At 41.1% G+C, this 19,841-nt stretch overlaps 1 protein-coding gene across 2 annotated transcripts in view; it reads right to left on the bottom strand.

Annotated features, from left to right (window-relative positions):
* Positions 1 to 19,841, bottom strand: part of TGM2 (transglutaminase 2) — a 58,785-nt gene that overhangs the window by 20,930 nt on the left and 18,014 nt on the right. For both annotated transcript variants that reach the window (XM_074292706.1, XM_074292705.1), the window contains 4 exons: positions 10,658 to 10,900; positions 9,054 to 9,172; positions 1,422 to 1,550; positions 389 to 566 (listed from right to left, as the gene is read on the bottom strand). In XM_074292706.1, coding sequence (XP_074148807.1) covers positions 389 to 566; positions 1,422 to 1,550; positions 9,054 to 9,172; positions 10,658 to 10,900 — 669 coding nt within the window. The remainder of the gene's footprint in view (positions 1 to 388; positions 567 to 1,421; positions 1,551 to 9,053; positions 9,173 to 10,657; positions 10,901 to 19,841) is intronic.

Raw genomic sequence — 19,841 nt, forward strand, 5'->3', positions numbered from 1 at the left:
ATAAGGGCAGGAACCATGTCTTATTTAACCTTTGCATCTCCTCCAGTACAAATACAGTGGCATGTAAACAGTAAGTGCTTAATGCATGTTTGTTGAATGAATTATAGTTATCTATATAGTCACCATATCGCCCGATTAGATTAGACGTTTCATGAAGATTGAGCCCACTGCCCAAGCATGGTAATTCTACATATAGTAAACACTCAATAAAATGATTTTTGAATTGTATCATTGTTTTATATTATATTAGATAGTTCTCTGTAATTTAAGAGTAATAAAAGACAAACTTTTATACTAGGAAAGGGTTCTTTGAATCCAAAATTAGCGCCTTCCCTACCTTCCTTGTGCTATGGAAGAGCACTGCATATGGAAACACATCAGGGCTCACCTGTGCAAGCCACTGCAGCAAAAACCCAGCATTGGCCATATTTCACTGGGTGACAGCCACTCATCTTCCACTTCCTCAGGATGTCCACACTCCCTATCCAGGCCATGGGGCTGACTCCATCCTTGTAGTAGTTATCCCAGCGCCCATATAAGACTCCTTTGTCATCATTACAGTTGACCTAAAACAGCACCAGGTGTCATTGACCCAAAAAGGAACATAAACTGGACTTGCCACTTTCCAACCACCAAATTTTAGAATGAATTCTAGAGAGCTTAGTACAGATTGTAGAAAAGCATGATATAGCAGATAGAATGTCGGCCTTGGGACCTAGAAGAAGACTTGCTAGAATCCTGCTTGTATTTTTACTGGCTTTATCATTTCTCTTAGTCTCAGTTCCCTTCTCTATAAATGAAAGCAAAAATATCACCTACCCCTAGAAGAAGATCAGATGAGGTCATATATGTAAGTATTTTGCAAACCTTAAAGCATTCTAAAAAATGTCACAGCTAGAAGATTATAAAATATCCGAGTTGGAAGGAATCTTAGAGGCCATCTTGATTCATTTTACAGAATAGGAAACTGAGGCCCAGAGAGAAAGGACCTGTCCAGTGTTTCACAGAATTAAAAGGATCTCTTTCATTTCTGACTACTCTTACATTCCTGTTCTACCTGGGTGGTGGACAATTATTACAAGACTCAATGAAAACTGAACTTAGTAACCACTATTAAAAGTACAAGGAGAATGTACGGAAACATGAGCAAAATATATTATGAGAAGGGGCTCACAGTTTGAGCAGTGAGGAAGTGGATAATGGTTCTTTCTAATTCTATCCAATCCAGAATTGGTCTCTAAAACACTCCTGGGACCTCTGTCTCACCTATAACATGAGCAAGTACAGGGCTCTGGATGTGATTTGGATAAGTGTTTGAATAGCTGAGATATATTAAATATGCTTGAAGATATTCTATCTCAAGACTTGAATTTGTAGGGCAAGTAGATAAGGGAACTATTTAGGATGTCTTTTTTCCTTACCATGGCACTGATGACCCGACTAATATAGATGGGGCTGCTGCGCTGGGAACAGTCACGACTAGGATCCTTAAAATATTTGGGGTTCATATCCAGGAGCTCAATGCAGATATCTATGATGCCATCTTCAAACTGTAGCCAAAAAGAAAGAAAATGGAAGATCAGAGGATAGTTATGATTGGGCCAGCTTTTGTAGTCTGGGCAGAGGCAAGATCAAGATGATCTAGAATATCTTGCCCATAGTAATATTTTAGAGAAGAGGGAAATTTATTGTTTAGTTCTGGCCATAAGGGGCATGAATGCCTTAATCCTTCATGATTCTCCATGACTCCATTCTTTACCCCACCTGAACACACACACACACACACACACACACACACACACACACACACACAGCCCCCCCCCCAATCTGCACACAAGTTCTAGCTTCACAATATTGCTTCTTATCTTCTCCATGCTTTCCCATCTTTCTCCTCTGCTGACCCAAATTCCACACATTTCTTCAAGGTTCATCTGTGCAGACAAACTTTTCTGGATCACTAGGTAGGCCTAATCATCGAAATTCCCACAGCACATAACACTTGGCTGATGTACCATATCACTAAGTGCTTAGAATCATAGACTCGTAGTTGGAAGGACAGGTGCCTCAGAGGGCATCTAGTTTAGCTCATACGTGAAACAGTAACCCTCTCTATGACATCCCTGGCAAACTACCATTCTATTGGAAAACCTCTGGTGATGGAACTCACTACTTACAAAAGCAGCATATTCCAGTTTGGAATAGCTTTAATTGTTTGGAAGTTTTGACTTATACTGAGCCAAAATCTGCCTCTTTACACTATCTAACAATCGTTCCTCATTTTATTGTCCCAGACTAAGAAAAATCTTCCTCACAAGGGCCCTTCCAATACAGTTAAGTCCTAATTAATATGAATAAAGAGAGTCCTAAAGTGGTTGCATTATTTAAATTTGTATTCTATGTTTTTATTGGGCTGGAGTCAATTATTTTATATAGTTATAACTTTGAATAGTGTGAATCCAAATACATATGACCACTTCAGAGGATTCATTAATCATACTAATCAGGACCTAGCTTTACTGGAAAGACATCTTTTATATTATTCTTTTTATAGTTCCTCCCAACTTCTCTGTGTATATGTTGTTTCAATTTTATACTGGCTGATATTGCTTTCTAAATATCTCATATGCTTAAGCTTTATCAGGCTAACAAAACTAAATTCTGCAGTCTTTTTGCATCCTACCCATTTTTACTCCCCAGTGTTTAGCAAGTAGTGTCATGGAATGGCTGAACTCTAACTTGGACAGGTTACTTTATTTCCCTGGACTTCAGCTCTCTTATTTATAAAATCTAGAGATATGAGACAGCAATTCACTTGCCACTAGGCTCAGAGCATCTGTGATTCATGCTGAGACAGAAGACACAAGTTCCTGCCTTTATGGATTTCCTCCTGTTTGCTGGAAGAAGTAGACTAGATCTTAGAATCAAAAAGTTGTGAGAACCTTATAAACCCCTAGTCCATCTTTTTTATTTAAGAAATAAGGAAACTGAGGCTCAGAAAGAGGAAGATTATATAGCAAGACAATGACAGATTTGGAACTAGAAACCAACTTTCCTGACTCCTAGTGCTGACCTGGGAGCAGCTAGATAGTAACAGTGGATAAAGTGCTGGGCTCGGAGCCAGGAAGACTCCTCTTCCTGAGCTCAAATCTGGCCTCAGATACTTATTAGCTGTGCAACCCTGTATGAGTCACTTAACTCTTGTTTTGCCTCATTTTCCTTATTTGTAAAATGAGCTGGAGAAGGAAATGGCAAACCATGCTAGTATCTTTGCCAAGAAAACCCCAAATGGGTCCCAAGGAGTCAGACCCGGTTTAAAAAATGACTGAGCAACAACAGATTTATCAACAGATAAAGTCAGAGAGAAACCAGCTGAGGCTTCTAATTCTTTGGTATTTATCTGCCCCAGTTCTCCTCCCCTGGCTACTCTTAGGCCTCAACTTCTTCATGGTGATTTATAGCAATTTTTTATGGCTTAATCTAATGAGCGGAAGCAGAACCAACTTATAAATATTTATAAACCTCCTGCTGCCACTCTATGAATATTAATACCCACAGGCTGTCAAGGGGTTCTCCACAGAGTGGCCACTGGTGATTCAAGCTATTTCCTCTCCCTTTCCTCCCCCAAAAGAAAGCCAGTGAAGGGAACACTCTGGAGCACCTGTCTCCTCCCTCTGCACTGCAGTCCCTCACCCGCCAATGTGCCTCCCTGGTTGTGAGAGAGCCACCACCATTAGCCAGCCTTGATGCCTACAATGCCTGAGAAAGGCAAAAGAATTCTAGGATGTCAGAGCTATAAGAAATCTATGGTCTCACTCCTTCATTTTACAGTTGGGGAAACTGAGGCTCAGAGGGGGTTCATAGACAATACAACAGGATCTAAAATTGCAAAGGACTTTGGAGAAGTATGGGGGGTGTCATTCAGTCCAACCCCAATATCTTTTTAAAACTAAGGCTCACAGAGACAGAGTTCTTTCTCAAGATGTCTAAATGGTAAAGCTAGGGAAAGAACCTTGGCTTCCCTAGGAGAAGCTCTGGTCCTGGGGGGCGCCTTGTACTCCCCACTTTGTGAGGCTGGGGTGACAAAAGCTCTTGGAAATCCTAAAGCTTTAATGGGAGCTGTTATTTTTTGCCGTGATCCCAGTCAGGACTCTTAAGATGCTCCAGCAGCTTTGTCACACAGGAGAAGAGGAAGGGAAGCCCTAAAGCATGCTCTGAGTTCTAGGGTCAGGATGGATGTCAGCCTACCCATTTCTGGTCTACACACTGTTTATGAAGCATAGATCCTGCCCTCGTTGGCTCAGTAATTTCTTCATTAGCCCAGGACTTGCTCCATCCTGTCTCTGATGCTCCAGGTGAGTCTACAAACATTCAGTCCAATCCAATAATTATTCTTAATGAGGTGCCTACTAGGTGAAAGGTATATTGGGATAAATATATCCCAATAAGAATGGATCAAAGGGGAAGTCTAGGAGGAAATTGACTTGAAATCAGGAAGACCTGGATTTAAGTCCTATTTGTGATACTCTTGGCACATCTCTTAGCCCCTTTCTGGCAAATCTCCAAGACCATGAGATGCAAGATCTGAATGACTGCAGGGAGTTTTAGCACCAGGAGATCCCATCCTCCAATGAAATTGCTACAAATCAAAGTCCCCTCCAGCCCTCTAATTCTATATTCTATGCTTCCCATACCCCTTACAGCTCTCACAGTCTGACATTCTGTGTTCTATAGCATAGAACCTGTTCAAGTCTTACACTCTCTACCCTGTCCCTCAGCTTTCCTAGGAGTAAAACTGACTTTCCCCAGTTCATATTGTTTAGTCTTTAGACTCTCCAGCCTAATTCTCAGACCTCAGAGGAGCAGAACCAGGACAAGAGATCACAAAGCACTATTTGGAACACAAAGACAATAGAATCCCATGCCTCCAGTCATGTTACATCCCTCCTTCAAGGATTCTGCATCTTCTCATCTTAAACAAACAAAAACTAATCCAATAATTTGTGAATAAAATTCTATGTGGGCTTTTATTGCTATTATGTACTTATGAAACATATAATATTTCATATCCTCTACTAGACTAAGTTTCCAAAGGCACTGACTGTATCTTCTTGAAACTATTTTGTCTTATTTTGTAGATAAGCCAAAAAATCTTATTTTATCTTAGCACTGAGCGCAGGTATCTACACATAGTTGGTTCTTGATAAATGTTCTTATAAATGGATGAATGAATGAATTGTTGCAGGTTGGAGATTAATGGTTTTTCTCCCCAGCTGGTTGTTTTTTGTTGACACACTGGGGCACTGAGAAAAGCCTTGACATGGGAATTAGGAGACCGGAGTCCCTCCTCAGCTACCAGTCAGCCAGCTCCTGGCCTCAGGCCCAAGAGTTTCACCTGCTGGGCTTTGGTTTCCTTATCTCTAACTTACAAAGATCTTTACCAAGCCTTCCCACACCCAACTTCAGAATAATTAAATGGATCAAAGGAAAAGTCCAGAAGGAAATTGACTTATTTTTCAGTCTTCCATTATTACCTAGACCTAGACACTACTGGTTCCTGAATTATCACTACATTTCTCCTTCTTACCCCTTCTGCACAATAGTACCTGGGGAAAGATTTTAGGGATATAAAAACTCAACAAAATTCAGTGGTTTTGATGAAAGGGGAAAGATGATAACTGGGAAACAAGCTACTGGTGTGTGGAGAGAGAACTGGTTCTGAGTAGGAGGGTCAAGAAGAGGGAAAGAGAAGAAAAAAGGGAAGAACCACAGAGGGGAGGTTCCTGAGATAACTGCCAGTGCTGACAACCCGAGAGCTGGGGGTCTTGTTGTAGTGTGTTTATTTTATGTGATGCTATTTGTTGCCCTGATAGATCTGTGGGTCTCAATCACCTAATAAAAGAGTTACTTTGACCCAAATACACTGCATTGCAGGTAGATTAAAGGATTCTTCTCAGTGGAAGTCTTTGATTTACGAAACTTGCAAGTAGAAAGTTAATCTCTGACTGCTGTCAGAAAAGGAAAAGAAAGTCATACTTTAAAAGTGTGCATGAATATGGGGAATTACTAACAGCTGTTGTTTCCCTAAGGCCATCAGCCCATGGCTCTAACCATGGATTAAACTCTGATGCCAACCAGAGACTGAGCTTTGGCCCTAGATAAACACTGAGTCCTGACCTTGACCTCAGAGTTTTTCTCCCTTCTTCCCCTTCATGAGCTTTTCCTTGGCCATAGTTACTGTATGGGTTGAGGTGGAAGGATACTAAATAAAAGTTATTGAGATGGCTCACTGGAGACTATCTCCACTATTAAAAAACCAAGCCCAAACCAAACCAAACCCCATAGTGGGTCAGTCACCTGATCATCCTATGGGGAGGGGGGCAGAATGGCAGAAGAATGGCATTTCCCCCAACCTAACAGCATCTGTAATGCCTGTCTGGTAAGTCTAAAGAATTCTGATGTTTTTCTATCTGCCTGGGAACCATTCCTATCTCCCCTGGCAGGATGATTAAGTTATGATCATGGAGCTTCTCCTCTTCATTCCATCCATAGTACTCAGCTACATGAACTCTTTCTTGCCTTTTTGTGGAAGTAGCTCTCTTGTTTATAGCCATTGATTGCCCAGATCCCAAGGGTTTCTTGAGGCCCAGAGGGGTTAAATAACTCACATAAGGTCACACAAACCTTCACTAAGACATGATTTCTGCAACTCCTTAAAAGCCCTTTTCCTTCGTTCCTTTTAGCACCACATAAGGAAGAATATATTTCAGCTGTTGACTGGAGTCAGGAGACTTGGTTTTGAGTCCTGGCTCTGCTGCTCCCCTATCTGGGCTTGTATTCCTTATTATCAAAACAGAGATTAAAAATATGAACTCTGCTGGCTTCTCAGGGCCAGAGGATAAACTGAGATTTTTAACTAAGAAAGGGCAAAAACTGTATAGGCCCTTAGATAAATAAGGAAACAATCACTGGAGCTAATAGCAGGGAACATGAGTTTGGATAGTAATTCTACCAATTCCTAGATGACAACTATTTTTCTTTAAGTCTCAATTTACTACTTTGTAATGATAGTAATACTTTGGTACTACCTTCTGCTTTCTCAGGCTTTTGAGGAAAACACTTTGCCCATTCTGAGCTATTATTAAAAGTCTGTCCAACCCCTGACTCTAGAGAAGTGGAGGACTAAAGGATGGCTTTCTGAGTCTTGGAATCAGAATTAATCACAAGCATTGCTGTGACCACCCTCACCCCAACCTACTCTGCCTCTGAAAAAGCATTAAAAAAAAAATCCAGATTGATACCATGTAAATGTCCAATGGCCTCTTCATAAGCTTCATCCACTTTATTTTTTAAAGCCATTTTGTGAGAGATGTGGATGTCTCCATGCAAGCCTATCCCTAACCACTAAAGGAACAACGCATAGGCTGGACACACTTAGTCCCTGGGCGGCTCACTTAGACTTTCTCAGTTTGACTTTCTCAGCTTCCTTATCTAAAAAGTGGAGGTTAACAACAGCCTTTCTTATCTACTGAATTATAACATCTGGAAGACCTCAGATAACACTTAGTCCATTCTGAAATGCATATATTTCATTCATTTACCATTTATTAACTACTCACTGTGTATAAAGTCCTTCACTAAAGAGCTCTTGTTTTGGCAGTGGACTCAGTCCTGGCAGGCTTTGCCAGCAGGGACACAAACATCCATAGGTATACTATTGTGCTGAAAAGGCAATAGTGTACTCTGTGCCTATTCCCTGGAAAATGGCATAGCAAAGACTGCCCAGGAGGGTAATAATCATCAATGGAGAAGAATCTGGGGCAAATGGAAACCCACTAAAATATTTCTGAAAGTATTGAGGATTGTTGAGGGAATAGCCAAATCGAAGAAATCCTGAGACTGAAGGTGATAGGCCTGTTTTCAATCCTTCCTTTAACATTTATTTTCTGTTTCATTTGGGTCAAGTCTCTTTTCTTTTCTTCTCTTTCTTTCTTTCTTTCTTTCTTTCTTCTTTCTTTCTTTCTTTCTTCTATCTTTCTTTCTTTCTTTCTTTCTTTCTTTCTTTCTCTCTCCTCTTTTCTTTCTTTCTTTCTCTCCTCTTTTTCTTCTTTCTCTCCTCTCTTTCTCCCTTCCTTCCTTCTCTTCCTTCCTTCCTTCCTTCCTTCCTTCCTTCCTTCCTTCCTTCCTTCCTTCCTTCTTCCTTCTTCCCTTTCTTCTTTCTTTCTTTCTCTTCTTTCTTTCTTTCTTTCTCTTCTTCCTTCCTTCTTCCTCCTTCCTTCCTCCTTCCTTCCTTCCTTCCTTCCTTCCTTCCTTCCTTCTTCTTCCTTCCTTCCTTCCTCTCCTTCCTTCCTTCCTTCTTCCTTCCTTCCTTTCTTTCTTTCTTTCTTTCTTTCTTTCTTTCTTTCTTTCTTTCTTTCTTTCTTCTTTCTTTCTTTCTTTCTTTCTTTCTTTCTTTTTCTTCTCTCTTTCTTTCTCTCTTCCTTTCTTCTCTCTCTTTCTCTCTTCCTTCCTCCTTCCTTCCTTCCTTCCTTCCCACAAAAATGGTTTACCTCTCTGACTCTCACTTTTCTTACAAGTGAAATGGGGATAAAAATAATTCTACCAGCTACTGTATTGAGCTATTTTGGAGGAGATCAATTGAGAGGTCTGAAGAACCATAGAAATGTGAGATTTTATGGAAATACTTGGCAAGTACGGTCTCCTTTTCCACCTTTCTCTTCTCTTTTCCCCCCCATTCTTTTTCTTTTCCCCATTCTTCTTGAGCAATTTCTCTAGAATGCCTTCTGACTGTCTCAGCCCACACTAGCCTTCTCCTAGTTGAGGGCACAACTATCTTCAGGTTATGGCATGTATGTGAGATTGCTAGACTGAAGGCTTCCAGGGGAGTAGGGCCCATGCCGGAGTCACCTTTGCCTCCTCCGTAATATAACTGATTGAGGGCTGATCGCCTTTTGGTTGTTATTGGTGACTTAATTGATTGAAGCAGGTCAAGGGCAGCACCTGGTTCCTGGAAACTAGGGATGGGGGGAGGGAGGCCCGTTCGAGGAGATACATACCTGCCCAAAGTTCCATGGGATCTTGTTGACGAAATTATAGGACCCCTGAAAGATGATACCATGCTGATTCAGGACATATTCCTTCCGAAAGTCATCATTCTCCACATACACTGAATCCTCTGAAAAGGAAAGCAAACAGTTACGTTTGGCCTAAGACTGCATAGTTTAACTTTGATAGTAGCTGGCATCTAAGGTCTATTAGTGTTAACTCTGAAAAGGGAGCTTGATAATAATAATCCTGAAGCATTGGAGTCAGGGCGTTCTACCTGCTGACAGGTACTGAGTTGTTTTAGGGGAGTTCCTTACATACAATGAATTCAGGTTTGTTAGAAAAAAAATCCTTACAGATATGACACATAATTCTTTAGAGGGGGTAGTATCAGATAGTAAAAATTGTATTTGACCTGAGTTCTAATCCTGATCTTATCACTTAAAAGCTGTGTTATTCTGAGCGTGTAAATTAATAGCTCCCACCCTCAGTTTCTTCCTCTGTAATACTGGAAAAATCAGATTTATTTCGTAGGGCATTTCCCTTTCTCTGGCTCAGGAAGACAGAGTGTCCTTGGCTCTTAGAGGATGATTAGGGAGGAACATTCAGAGCTGGGTGCTCTGGAATCAGTCCAACAGATGAGAAGGGGTCAAAAGTCTGATATTAGCTGTGTGGTCTTGGGAAAATAACTTTAGTGGTCTAGTCTTCCTCTGTAAAATGGAGGGTCTGGACACCCACCAATGTTTGGTCTAAAATTCTGCGATTTCTAAGCATAGAATAGTATGTTTATAGTCCACTCTATTATAGATGTTATTTTTACCTGTTACTCATCATAGTATCCTAACATTTCTAAGACCCCTGCCATCAGCATAGGCACAATGTTTAAGGTTATCTGTGGGACTTGGAGGTACAGCAAGGGAAGAATGAGAGTAATGCAGCAGAAGAGTGCTACTTTCTGAGTTTGAATCAATGTTTAGGACTTGACTTTTTTACTCCTCATCTCCCCCACAGAGAAGATGAGAATCTTGGCCTAGGAGTCAACATATCTGGGTTCCAGCTCTGAAACTCAATGACTGATCTTTCTTTCTTCTGAGCTTCAGTTTCCCAATCTACAAAATATTAATAATAACCCTTAAATCTACTAATCTCCCAGAGCTTTGTGTGCAGAACCCATGAATAAATAGATGAGAAAATGCTGTGACAAATAAAGCACTGAATTCTCAGAAGGCATCTATTATTAGTAATATATGACCATGGAAACTGTCAACAGATCTTTAATGGACCTCTCCCCACCCCTCCCCCAAACCCGAGATACAGAGAGAGGTGCCTTTGCCCAAGTCCTCCCTACATGGACCAAATACCATTTGGAGAAGCCTTCTGGTGTTTTAGGAAAAGTACTGGATTTGGAATCGGGAATGCTGGGTTTTAATCCTAGCTCTACTAATATTTGTATTAACAAATGACCCAGTTCCTTCAGCTATAAAATGGGGATAAAAGTAAGACTTGTATTACCTACCTCTTCAAGCAATTGTGAACAAAGCACTTTGTAATCCTGAAAGAGCTACCGAAATGTGGGTGGTTATTTTTCTACTACTACAGTTATTGTCATTCTTACCTTCGCACCAGGGATTGAAGAGGAGTATAAAGCCAGTGATGGAGAATATATTATTATAGGATCCTGTGAAGGTCTCAATCAAGAGTTTGTAGTAACCGATGGGAGCGTGGGGCGGAGAGGAGATGGTCAGGTACAGCACGTTGTCTTCTTGGCCAACCACAGTGGCTGACCAGACGCCCTCCTGGAAAAAGTCAGAGAGGGGGAATTTGGCCATGGTGCCTGCAGCTTCATTGGGATAGGGCCCTGCAAAGCAAAAAGCCTCTGGTGAATTACTGCTCCCTGTGCCTGCCCCTCCATCTTCCACAGATCCTCCAAGGCAAGGCTTTGTGGCCATCAGCCCGGGTACCACGTTAGCTGTCTCCCTGGGGGTCAAGGATAACTGTGGTCTGATAGGAGTTCCTGTGTGGAATGGTGGATAACACTCGTAGAAACTAAAGAATAAAGAACAAATAGAGTATTATTTGAGTAAATAGAAAATAGAATAGTGGAATAAAGAAAGCACAACTAATACACTAATATACACAATGTCCGTGTGAAAAAAAAGAACACTAAAGACATAAGAATTCAGATCAAGATGATGAACAATCCTAATTCCAGAGGACTGAAGACAAAACCTGCTTCCCTTCTTTCAACAGAGAGGTAGTAGGCTATGGATACAGAACACCACATATACTGTCAGACACGGCAGATGGTCCTGCATCCCCAGCAGGTTATAAGGCAGAACTCCATTGGGAAATGAATTTTCCCAGTTAAGATGCTTTTGTGAACTTTGTAGAAGATCCCAATTCTCATCCATATATTTTAGCAAAGACCTAAAAAGAGCTCCAAATTTGACTGGTCATGGTTCAATGTCTAGTACAAAAGGTTATTCAGAAGTGGAGGGTTCCAATCCTTTTGACAAAAAAGATATCAAATATTCTCAAGTGAAAACAACTTCCAAGGTTTTTTTTTTCTTTTTCTTTTTGCTGAGGGACTTGGGGTTAAGTGACTTGCCCAGGGTCACACAGCTAGGAAGTGTTAAGTGTGTGAGGCCAGACTTAAACTCTGGTCCTCCTGATTTCAGGGCTGGTGCTCTATCCAGCTGCCCCTCCAAGGTTTTTAAAAAGCAATTTTCAAAACTTAAAAACCACAAGCAAAAAAGGAAAAACCAATTAGGATTAAAGTTTTGTTTTGTTTTGCTTAGTTGTATCTGCTGAGTTTGGACCTCCCTTCCAAAAGGCACTCCTTCAGGACTCCCAGATCAATCTACCAGGGGCAAGGTTAAGTCAAAGAGCTGCTTCCTGACTTTTTTACTCATAATAATCCCTGTTGGTGTTATAGGAGAAACTAGGGATTATTTCAAGCTAACCCTGGCTTGTTGTGAACAATTTTGAATAAATGATTAGGAAGGGCAAAGCCACAAAGAATAATAATAAAAAAAAAAGCTACGATACCCCTTCCTTTCTCCATCTTTTTTCTTTTTTCCCCCTCCTTTTCTCCTTTCTTTCCTTCCTTCCTTCCTTTGTTCCTCCCTCCCTTCCTCCCTTTGTCTCTTTCTCTCTTTCTCTCTTTTAATCTTTCTCCCTTTCTTCCTTTCTTCCTTTCTCTTTTTCTCCTTCCTTTCTTCCTTTCTAAACCTGAACTAACTGAGGTTGAAGGTTTAGTTCTGGTTATTCCTGTAACTGGCCATATGATCCTGAGCAAATCATTCCCTTTCTCTGGGCCCTAGTTTCTCTGTTTGCAAAATAAGAGGATTACTTTAGGTGGTTAAAGTTCTTCCACTGATCTCTAACAATCCACAGAGGAGTGAGGATTAAATAAAATAATGATTGTAAGGCACTTAGTACAGTCCCTGGCACAGCTATTATTTTTATTTTAATGGAAATATCACTGGTTACGGACTCAGAAGCCCCAGGTTCATGTCCTGGCTGTGATTATTACAAGCTGATATATAGGAACAAGAAACTCTGCCTGAGTTTCAGTTTCCTCCTCTTTAACAAAAAAATCCTAACATCATCTATATAAATTGAAAGAGAAAGTAGGATGAAATAGAAAGCGCATCAGCCTTGGGAGTCAGAAGAAATGGATTCTTGCCCTGTCTCTGACACAAAGTAGATGTGTGACCTCAGATACGTCCCTCTAAGTGTTCTAAAAACCTCTTCAAGACAAATTTTAAAAACTTTCTAAGTCTTTTTCTAAGTGTGAGTGTGGATTTGAACTCAGGAAAAAAATTCTTCCTGACTCCAGATCTGTGTTCTAGCGACTGTGCCAAGTACCTGTCCATAGATATAGATAGAAATAGTTCTATATTAGATATAGTTGGTGCTATATAAATATGAGCTGTTACTATTACTCCTGGTTGTTCCATCAATAAAACACTCATCTCTTTGCTCCAGGCATTCTTTCTGACTGTCCCCATTGGAACTTCTCCCTCCTCCACTCTGAATATTGACTTCCTGCCTTCCTTTAAATCCCAACTAAAATCCTACTTTCTACAGTAAGCCCTCCCCAACCTCTCACAATTCCAATTTCTTTACCCTGTTAATTATTTCCTATTTAGCCTGTATATAGCTAGCTTTGTATACCTTTGTTTGAAAGGTGTTTACCAGTTGAAAACTTCTGGAGGGCAAGAATTGTCTTTTACTTCTGTATCCCCAGCACTTAGCACAGTGTCTTGCATTTAAGTACTTAATGAATATTAATCTAAATTACTTTATGCCAGGTGCTATTCTAAATGTAGTTGTGGGCAACTAAGTAGTGCGGTGGCTAGAGCATCAGGCCCGAAGTCAGGAAAACTCATTTTTCTGATTTCAAATCTGTCCTCAAACACTTACTAACTTGGTGACCCTGAACAAAGTGACTTAACCCTGTTTGCCTCAGTTTCCTCATCTGTAAAATGAGCTGGAGAAGGGAAGGAAAAACCCCTCCAGGATCTTTGACAAAGAACCCCAAATGGGGTCATCAAGAGTTGCACATGAATGTGCTAAGGGCTTTACAATTATTTTTGAGCAGTTTGAGAACTGCTGCCTTGAAGTGTCACAGAAAAGGGAGCCATAATCATATAACTTTAGACTGCCCAAACAAAGTGGGCCATTACCCTCTACTTGCGAATGTATGCTTTGGACAAGCAGTTGTCCTTCCCCGTTTCTAGGCTCCTCCTTGTCTTGAATCCTGTAGTCGGTGTGCCACCCCCACACATCCTTGCTTTGTTTCTCAGAGTCCTCACAACTGGCTCCCTTCCAAGCTCCACTACTAGTCATGGCTCTGGCGAATGGAAAAGGAAGAGGCTGAACCTTCTCTGTCCCCAGTAGGCCTGAGCAGCGTCACACAAAGTCAAGCTGAGATTGCCCTCCATGTGACTCTGATTTTTCCCTAATAAATCTGTCCCTTGCTTTCCTGTCCATCTTCCAAAGGATTGCTTCCTACTCTCTCATAGCCCTTTTCAACTTTTGCCTCCTCTTCCCTTTCCCTCTTTCCTCACCACTTCCCATCCCCACCCTTATGACCTAAAATTTGTCTCCTGCCAGGTGGAAGTCTCCTCCCCTCATCTACTAAGCTCCCTTTTCCTCCCTTCACCCTTTCAGCCAAATCCAGGAAAGGCCTTGAACTGATCTGTTCACTCATACACTGTAGATGAATTTGACTTCAGCAAATATGAATTTACATTTCCTATAAAGATCTGGGGTTTGCAAATCCTTGTCCACCTTCCTTAGTGTTTTTGGGAGGATCAAATGAGATAATGGATGTAAAGTTCTGTGTAAAACTTAGAGCTTTAGATAAATGACAGTTATTATTATTTTGTCATTAAGTTGTTAGGAGATAAGAGCTACCTCTCCCTTTGGCAGCACGATGTAAAAAATAGGGGTTTTTAGGAGCCTGAAAATCTTCAATACCCCAAAGGACAAACCTCTGAAAATCAGTGCTAGAAGGACCTTAGAACACAGGACATAGATTATGAAGGTAGGAAGGGACCTCCGAGATTGTCTGGTCCTTTTTTTCTCCTTCCTTCCTTTCCAAACCTGAACTAATTGAGGTTGAAGGTTTAGTTCTGGCTATTCCTGTAACTGGCCATATGATCCTGAGCAAATCATTCCCTTTCTCTGGGCCCTAGTTTCTCGGTTTGCAAAATGAGAGGATTACTTTAGGTGGTTAAAGTTCTTCCACTGATCTCTAACAATCCACAGAGGAGGGAGGATTAAATAAAATGGACTTGAGGAAAGCCAAGTGGTCAAGATGAGGAAGGAAAGCACTCTCATGGAGTTGAGAGATGGAGTATCTTTTTTGAGGAACAGCAAGGAACCCAGTGAGACTAGGTCCAAGATTACATGGAAAGGAAAACGTTAAGAAGACTGGAAAGGTGATGGGAAGGGGAGTCCTAGGTTATGAGAGGCTTTGGATACCAAATAGAGGGTTTTATATTTACTTGTGGAGATGATTCTGGAGCCACTGGAGGTTATCGACATGCACTTTGGCAGTTGAATGGAGGATGGAGTAGAATGGATGGTGGTGGTGGTGGTGGGTGAGAGAGTGAGATGGATGATATCTAGATTGCACACCTGTGAGACTGGGAGGATGGTGGTACCCTCCATAGTAATAAGGACATTTGGAATAATGGAAGGTTTAAAAGGAAGATAATGAGGTCAGTTTGGGACATGTTGAATTTAAGATGTCTACTCGGTATCCAAGTGGTATTTTCTGCAATGTTGGTGATGTGAGATTGACTGAAGGGCAAATGGAGAGGTTAGGGCTGGATAAGTAGACCTGAAAATGATTGATATAGAGATGAAATTGAATCCATGGGAACTGAGGAGATCATCAAGTGGAACAGGATAGAGAAAGAAGAGAAAAGACCCCAGGACAGACATCTAGGCAGAGACTGAGTTCAATACCCACTTGAGAACGGTGTACCCAGTCCTGGGAAGCACAAGGGAAAATAACGAAGGGAAGTCCTCATCTTGGACAAGCTTTTGACCTAAGTGACCTTCGGGAGAATGCCCACATGCTATTAATTGTACCAGAAGTATAGAGTCCAGCTAGATTAGATGCTTATTGATTGGGGAACAGTCAAACAAATTGTAGAGTGTGAATAAAATGGAATAATGAGGAATATGAGGAATACAGAGAAGCATGGGAAAACTAGACGGAGAGCAGAGTGTGTCAACATAGCTTGAGACCTCTCTGTGGGCAGTTCATTTTCATGGCATACCACCCTCTACACTTAGCTCTTTCAAAAGAGAAGAATTTAGAACTGTTCCTCCTGAGATTAAAGAGAAGGTAAAGTGGATTTTTCCTATTTTCACATCTAAGGAGTTCTTACTTCACTTTTCTGAACCTCAATTTCCTTTTCCATAAATAGGCATAAAACTACCTGTACTACTAACCTCACAGAGTTGTATGAAAAGTGATTTTGAAATCTTAAGGAACATGCAAGTGTGATTTTTTAAAAATAAAAGATGGAAGGGACCCTAAATCCCTTTCATGTAGGAATCATGTAGGGCTAAGCCAAACCTCTCATTCTGCAGATTAGGAACCTGAGAACCAGAGAGAAGAAGGGATTTACCTTAGATCACAGTAAATCATTTGAGGAGCTTGAATAGGTATCTATATTCCTGGCCCAGTGGCCTCCTACTGTCTGTGTCTTGCAAGTATATTTCTCTTGAATGGGACTCTGATCTCCTATATTGGGTCTCCATGGGGTCAGTCCTGGGGAGAGTTGTGAAAGAGAGAAAACATGGCTCTGTGCCTCTCTAAGTGTGCACTAAAATGCCTCTCTACAAAGTTCTTGCCAGCTGCTTCCTCTCAGGCCCCTGGCTTCCTGACAAGACACGGAGAAAGCCTGCATCACTCCTGCTAGTTCATGTTTATTTTTGGTATTGGTCCACCAGGGCGGGGCTAGAGAGAGTGGGCACAGGATGCTCAGTGTGGCACAATTCCTTTAAATAGAAAGTGCCCATAATTTTAACTGGGGAGCTTTCCTCAGGAGGGAAAGTTGGGAAGATTTTTTAAATAATTAAATAAAAACAAGTTTCACTTCAACCAAACAATTAAGCCTTCTCCATGACTACTTCTGCCTGTTCTTGTCCCTTGACCATGAGTCAGACCTTGGCCTTGGACAAGGACAGTATATTGATGTCAAAGGATATTCCTATCAGGAGTTGGCGATCCCAGGGGAGGGATGTGAGGGATAGCAGGAAGGCCCACGCACTCTCGTGGCAGTACACTACTCACAATTACACCCTAACAGAGACCTCGTAGCAGAGGAAAGAAAGAGTGCTGTGCAAAGGGGAAAATGGAGGTTCCAGGTCCGGTTCTATCACAAACATTTTCTTTTTATTGATTATCTTGAATTTTATATTGACTATATTTCCAAATATAGTTTTCTCGCCACCCCTCTGAGCCAGAACACCAATAAGTGCTATTCTACACCCAAAATTTCCTGTTACTACAAGTCCCCCATTTAATTTTTTTTATTTTTTATTTCAGGTCTCAAGGTGACAGTGCTTTCCATCATGATTGTCACCTGGCTGTATGACATTCAAGGCCTAAGAAGTCCTTAGGGGTGGAAATAGGAAAAATCCACTTTTCTGTCTCTTTAGTGGTAGGAGGAACAGTTGTGAATTCTTCCTTTTTCAAAGGGCTGAGCAGAGAGGGGTGGTGTGGGCTGGAAATGAGCCGCCCGCTGAAAGGTCCCAAGCTAGGCTGACACACTCTGTCCTCTGTCCCAGGTTCGTTTCTAGAACAACCTTATTAGAGTGGGAGTGGGCAGGGGGCGGGGATTGGCTTATCTCCTAGACCAGCGGCCTCAGGGATGCTGGGAAGAAGGAGAGTCCATCCAAGAGACGGATGAAACTGTGCTGAACGAGGTTCAGTTCTCTGACTGAGGAGGCCTTGTCACTAACTCGGCTGACTTCACTCCTTCCCAGCCTCGCCCTCCCCACTCAGGCCCACTGCCTAACTTAGTTAGCACCTGGGAAGGGCCTCAGAGCTTAGTCTGACCCTTCAGTTTATGGAAGGGATGGAGGCCTGCAGGGGAGAAATTATCGCCCCAGGTTAGATAATTGCCCAGCTGAATCTAGCCTAAATCTCCTGATTCTGCCAGCTGCCCTGTTTCCCCTCTCTGCTCTAAAGGTATGACTCTAAGGTCAATTCTAGCTTCAGATCTTATGACATAACTATGATATTCTGTGATGTTATCTCCTAGGGCCCGTTTCCTTGTCTTTCAGATGGAAAATAGAATTTCTGCCTTGCCTCCTTCATGAGAGTTTTGTGATGACCAAATGGGATCAAAATTGGAAAAGTATGTTTACAATGAAATCATTTTCCCTTCCTCCTTCCTGGATATGTCTCTAAAACAAGAGAAAAGAATTTCTTTCCTGCCTCCTTCATGAGAATGTTGTGATGACCAAATGGGACCAAAGTTGGGGAAGCACTTTAAAAAAAAAAAAAAAAAGTAAAGTACTATATACATTGAAATCATTTTCCCTTTCCCCTTTCTGGACACATGTCTAAAATAAGGGCACTGGGCATCTGATAATTTCCCAGGATCCTTCCAATTCGAACATTCAATGACCTAAAGCCCCTCCCAGCTTTAACACTCCATGCTCTATGTTCTAAAGTACTTCCATCTCAAAAAGCTTGTATCCTAAGGTCTCTTTCTAATTCTGATATTCTATGTTCTATATTCTAGGGTCATTTATATTTCTAACATTCTACATTCTAAGGTCTTTCCCAGCTCTGACATTCTGTATTATGTTATCTCCTAGCCTCACCTACACCTGGACGTTGGGAGACATTCAATCTCTAGGGGCCCGATAGACTCACTACCCAATATTTGCTTCGGAGAACTGGTCTCTCTTTGCTGGCATGATGTAACAGTATGACTATTTACTTTGTGTGGCCCTAGATAAAAAAGTGGTTAAAGGAATAGGATGTTTGTCTTTCCAGAAAGCCCAGATACACTTCTCTGATCACATTATAAAGCCACGTTTCTTCTTGTATCATAGCCTGATTTGTGCCAAAGGACATTTGTACCTTTGTCCAGTGGCTGATGGGTAGATTCCCATGCATGTACTTTGCCCTTCTTTGACTGTTAGGTAACAGGGTAGCAAGGGGCCTACAGACTCCGAAGTTTCCCCACATACAGGAATTTTGCTGTATTCATCAATATAATGAAAGGGAAAGGGAAAGAACATTTGAAAAATCAATCAATGAGGATGAGAAAGGTTAAAGGCTTGATTGGGATGAGAACTGAGAGACCTGAGACATCCCAATGAATGTGGAGTTAGCTTTCTTATCTTTGTTAAGTCACATGAAGCAAGATTCATAGACCTGGTTAAGGGAACATATGCAGAATACTTATCTCTTCCTTATTTAAAATTCACAAAAATTCACTAAATGTTAACCTGGAACAAACCCCAGAGACATCTAGACTAACTCTTATCTAAATAAGAATCTTTTCTATAATGATCTTAATAAATAGCCAGTTATCCAACCATTGCAGTAAAACCTCAAGTGATGGGGAGCTAGCTCATTGCCTTCCAAAATAGTCCATTTCACTTTTTGAAAGTTCTAATTATTAGAATATTTTGCCTTATATTAACACTAAATCAATCCATTTGTTGTCTCTAGTCCTGCTCTCTTGGGCCAAGTATGGAAAAGGCTTTCAAATATAGTAAGAGAACAAACATCTTTAAGTCTCTTTTCTAGGCTAAACATCCCCAGTTCCTTAAATGAATATATGCTACAGCTTCCCATTCCTACCAATGCATCTACACTGATTACCCCTCTTAAGATATACTCTAGTTTGCCAGTAACTGATTGTTTCTTTCTTTTTCTTTTTCTTTTTTAGTTTGATTTTTTTTCTTCCCCCCCCCCCGCTTTTTATTATAGCTTTTTATTTTCAAAACATATGCATGGATAATTTTTCAACACTGATCCTTGCAAAATAAATTTGTGTTCCAAATTTTCCCTTCCCTTCCCCTCCCCCCCTCCCTAGATAGCAAGTAATCCAATATATGTTAAACATGTTTAAAAAAATATATATTAAATCCAATATCTGTACACACATTTATACAATTAAGACTGTTTCTTGAAGATATTGATGGGGGGCCCAGAGATTTTTGGGTTAGATCCAAAGAACTAATGAACACTGACCTTGGGGCAACATGGGTATTCTATGAGCTCTCTGGTATGTGTGTGTAACTAC

The sequence above is a fragment of the Sminthopsis crassicaudata genome, chromosome 2 (assembly GCF_048593235.1).
Source record: "Sminthopsis crassicaudata isolate SCR6 chromosome 2, ASM4859323v1, whole genome shotgun sequence".
In the NCBI taxonomy this organism is placed as follows: domain Eukaryota; kingdom Metazoa; phylum Chordata; class Mammalia; order Dasyuromorphia; family Dasyuridae; genus Sminthopsis; species Sminthopsis crassicaudata.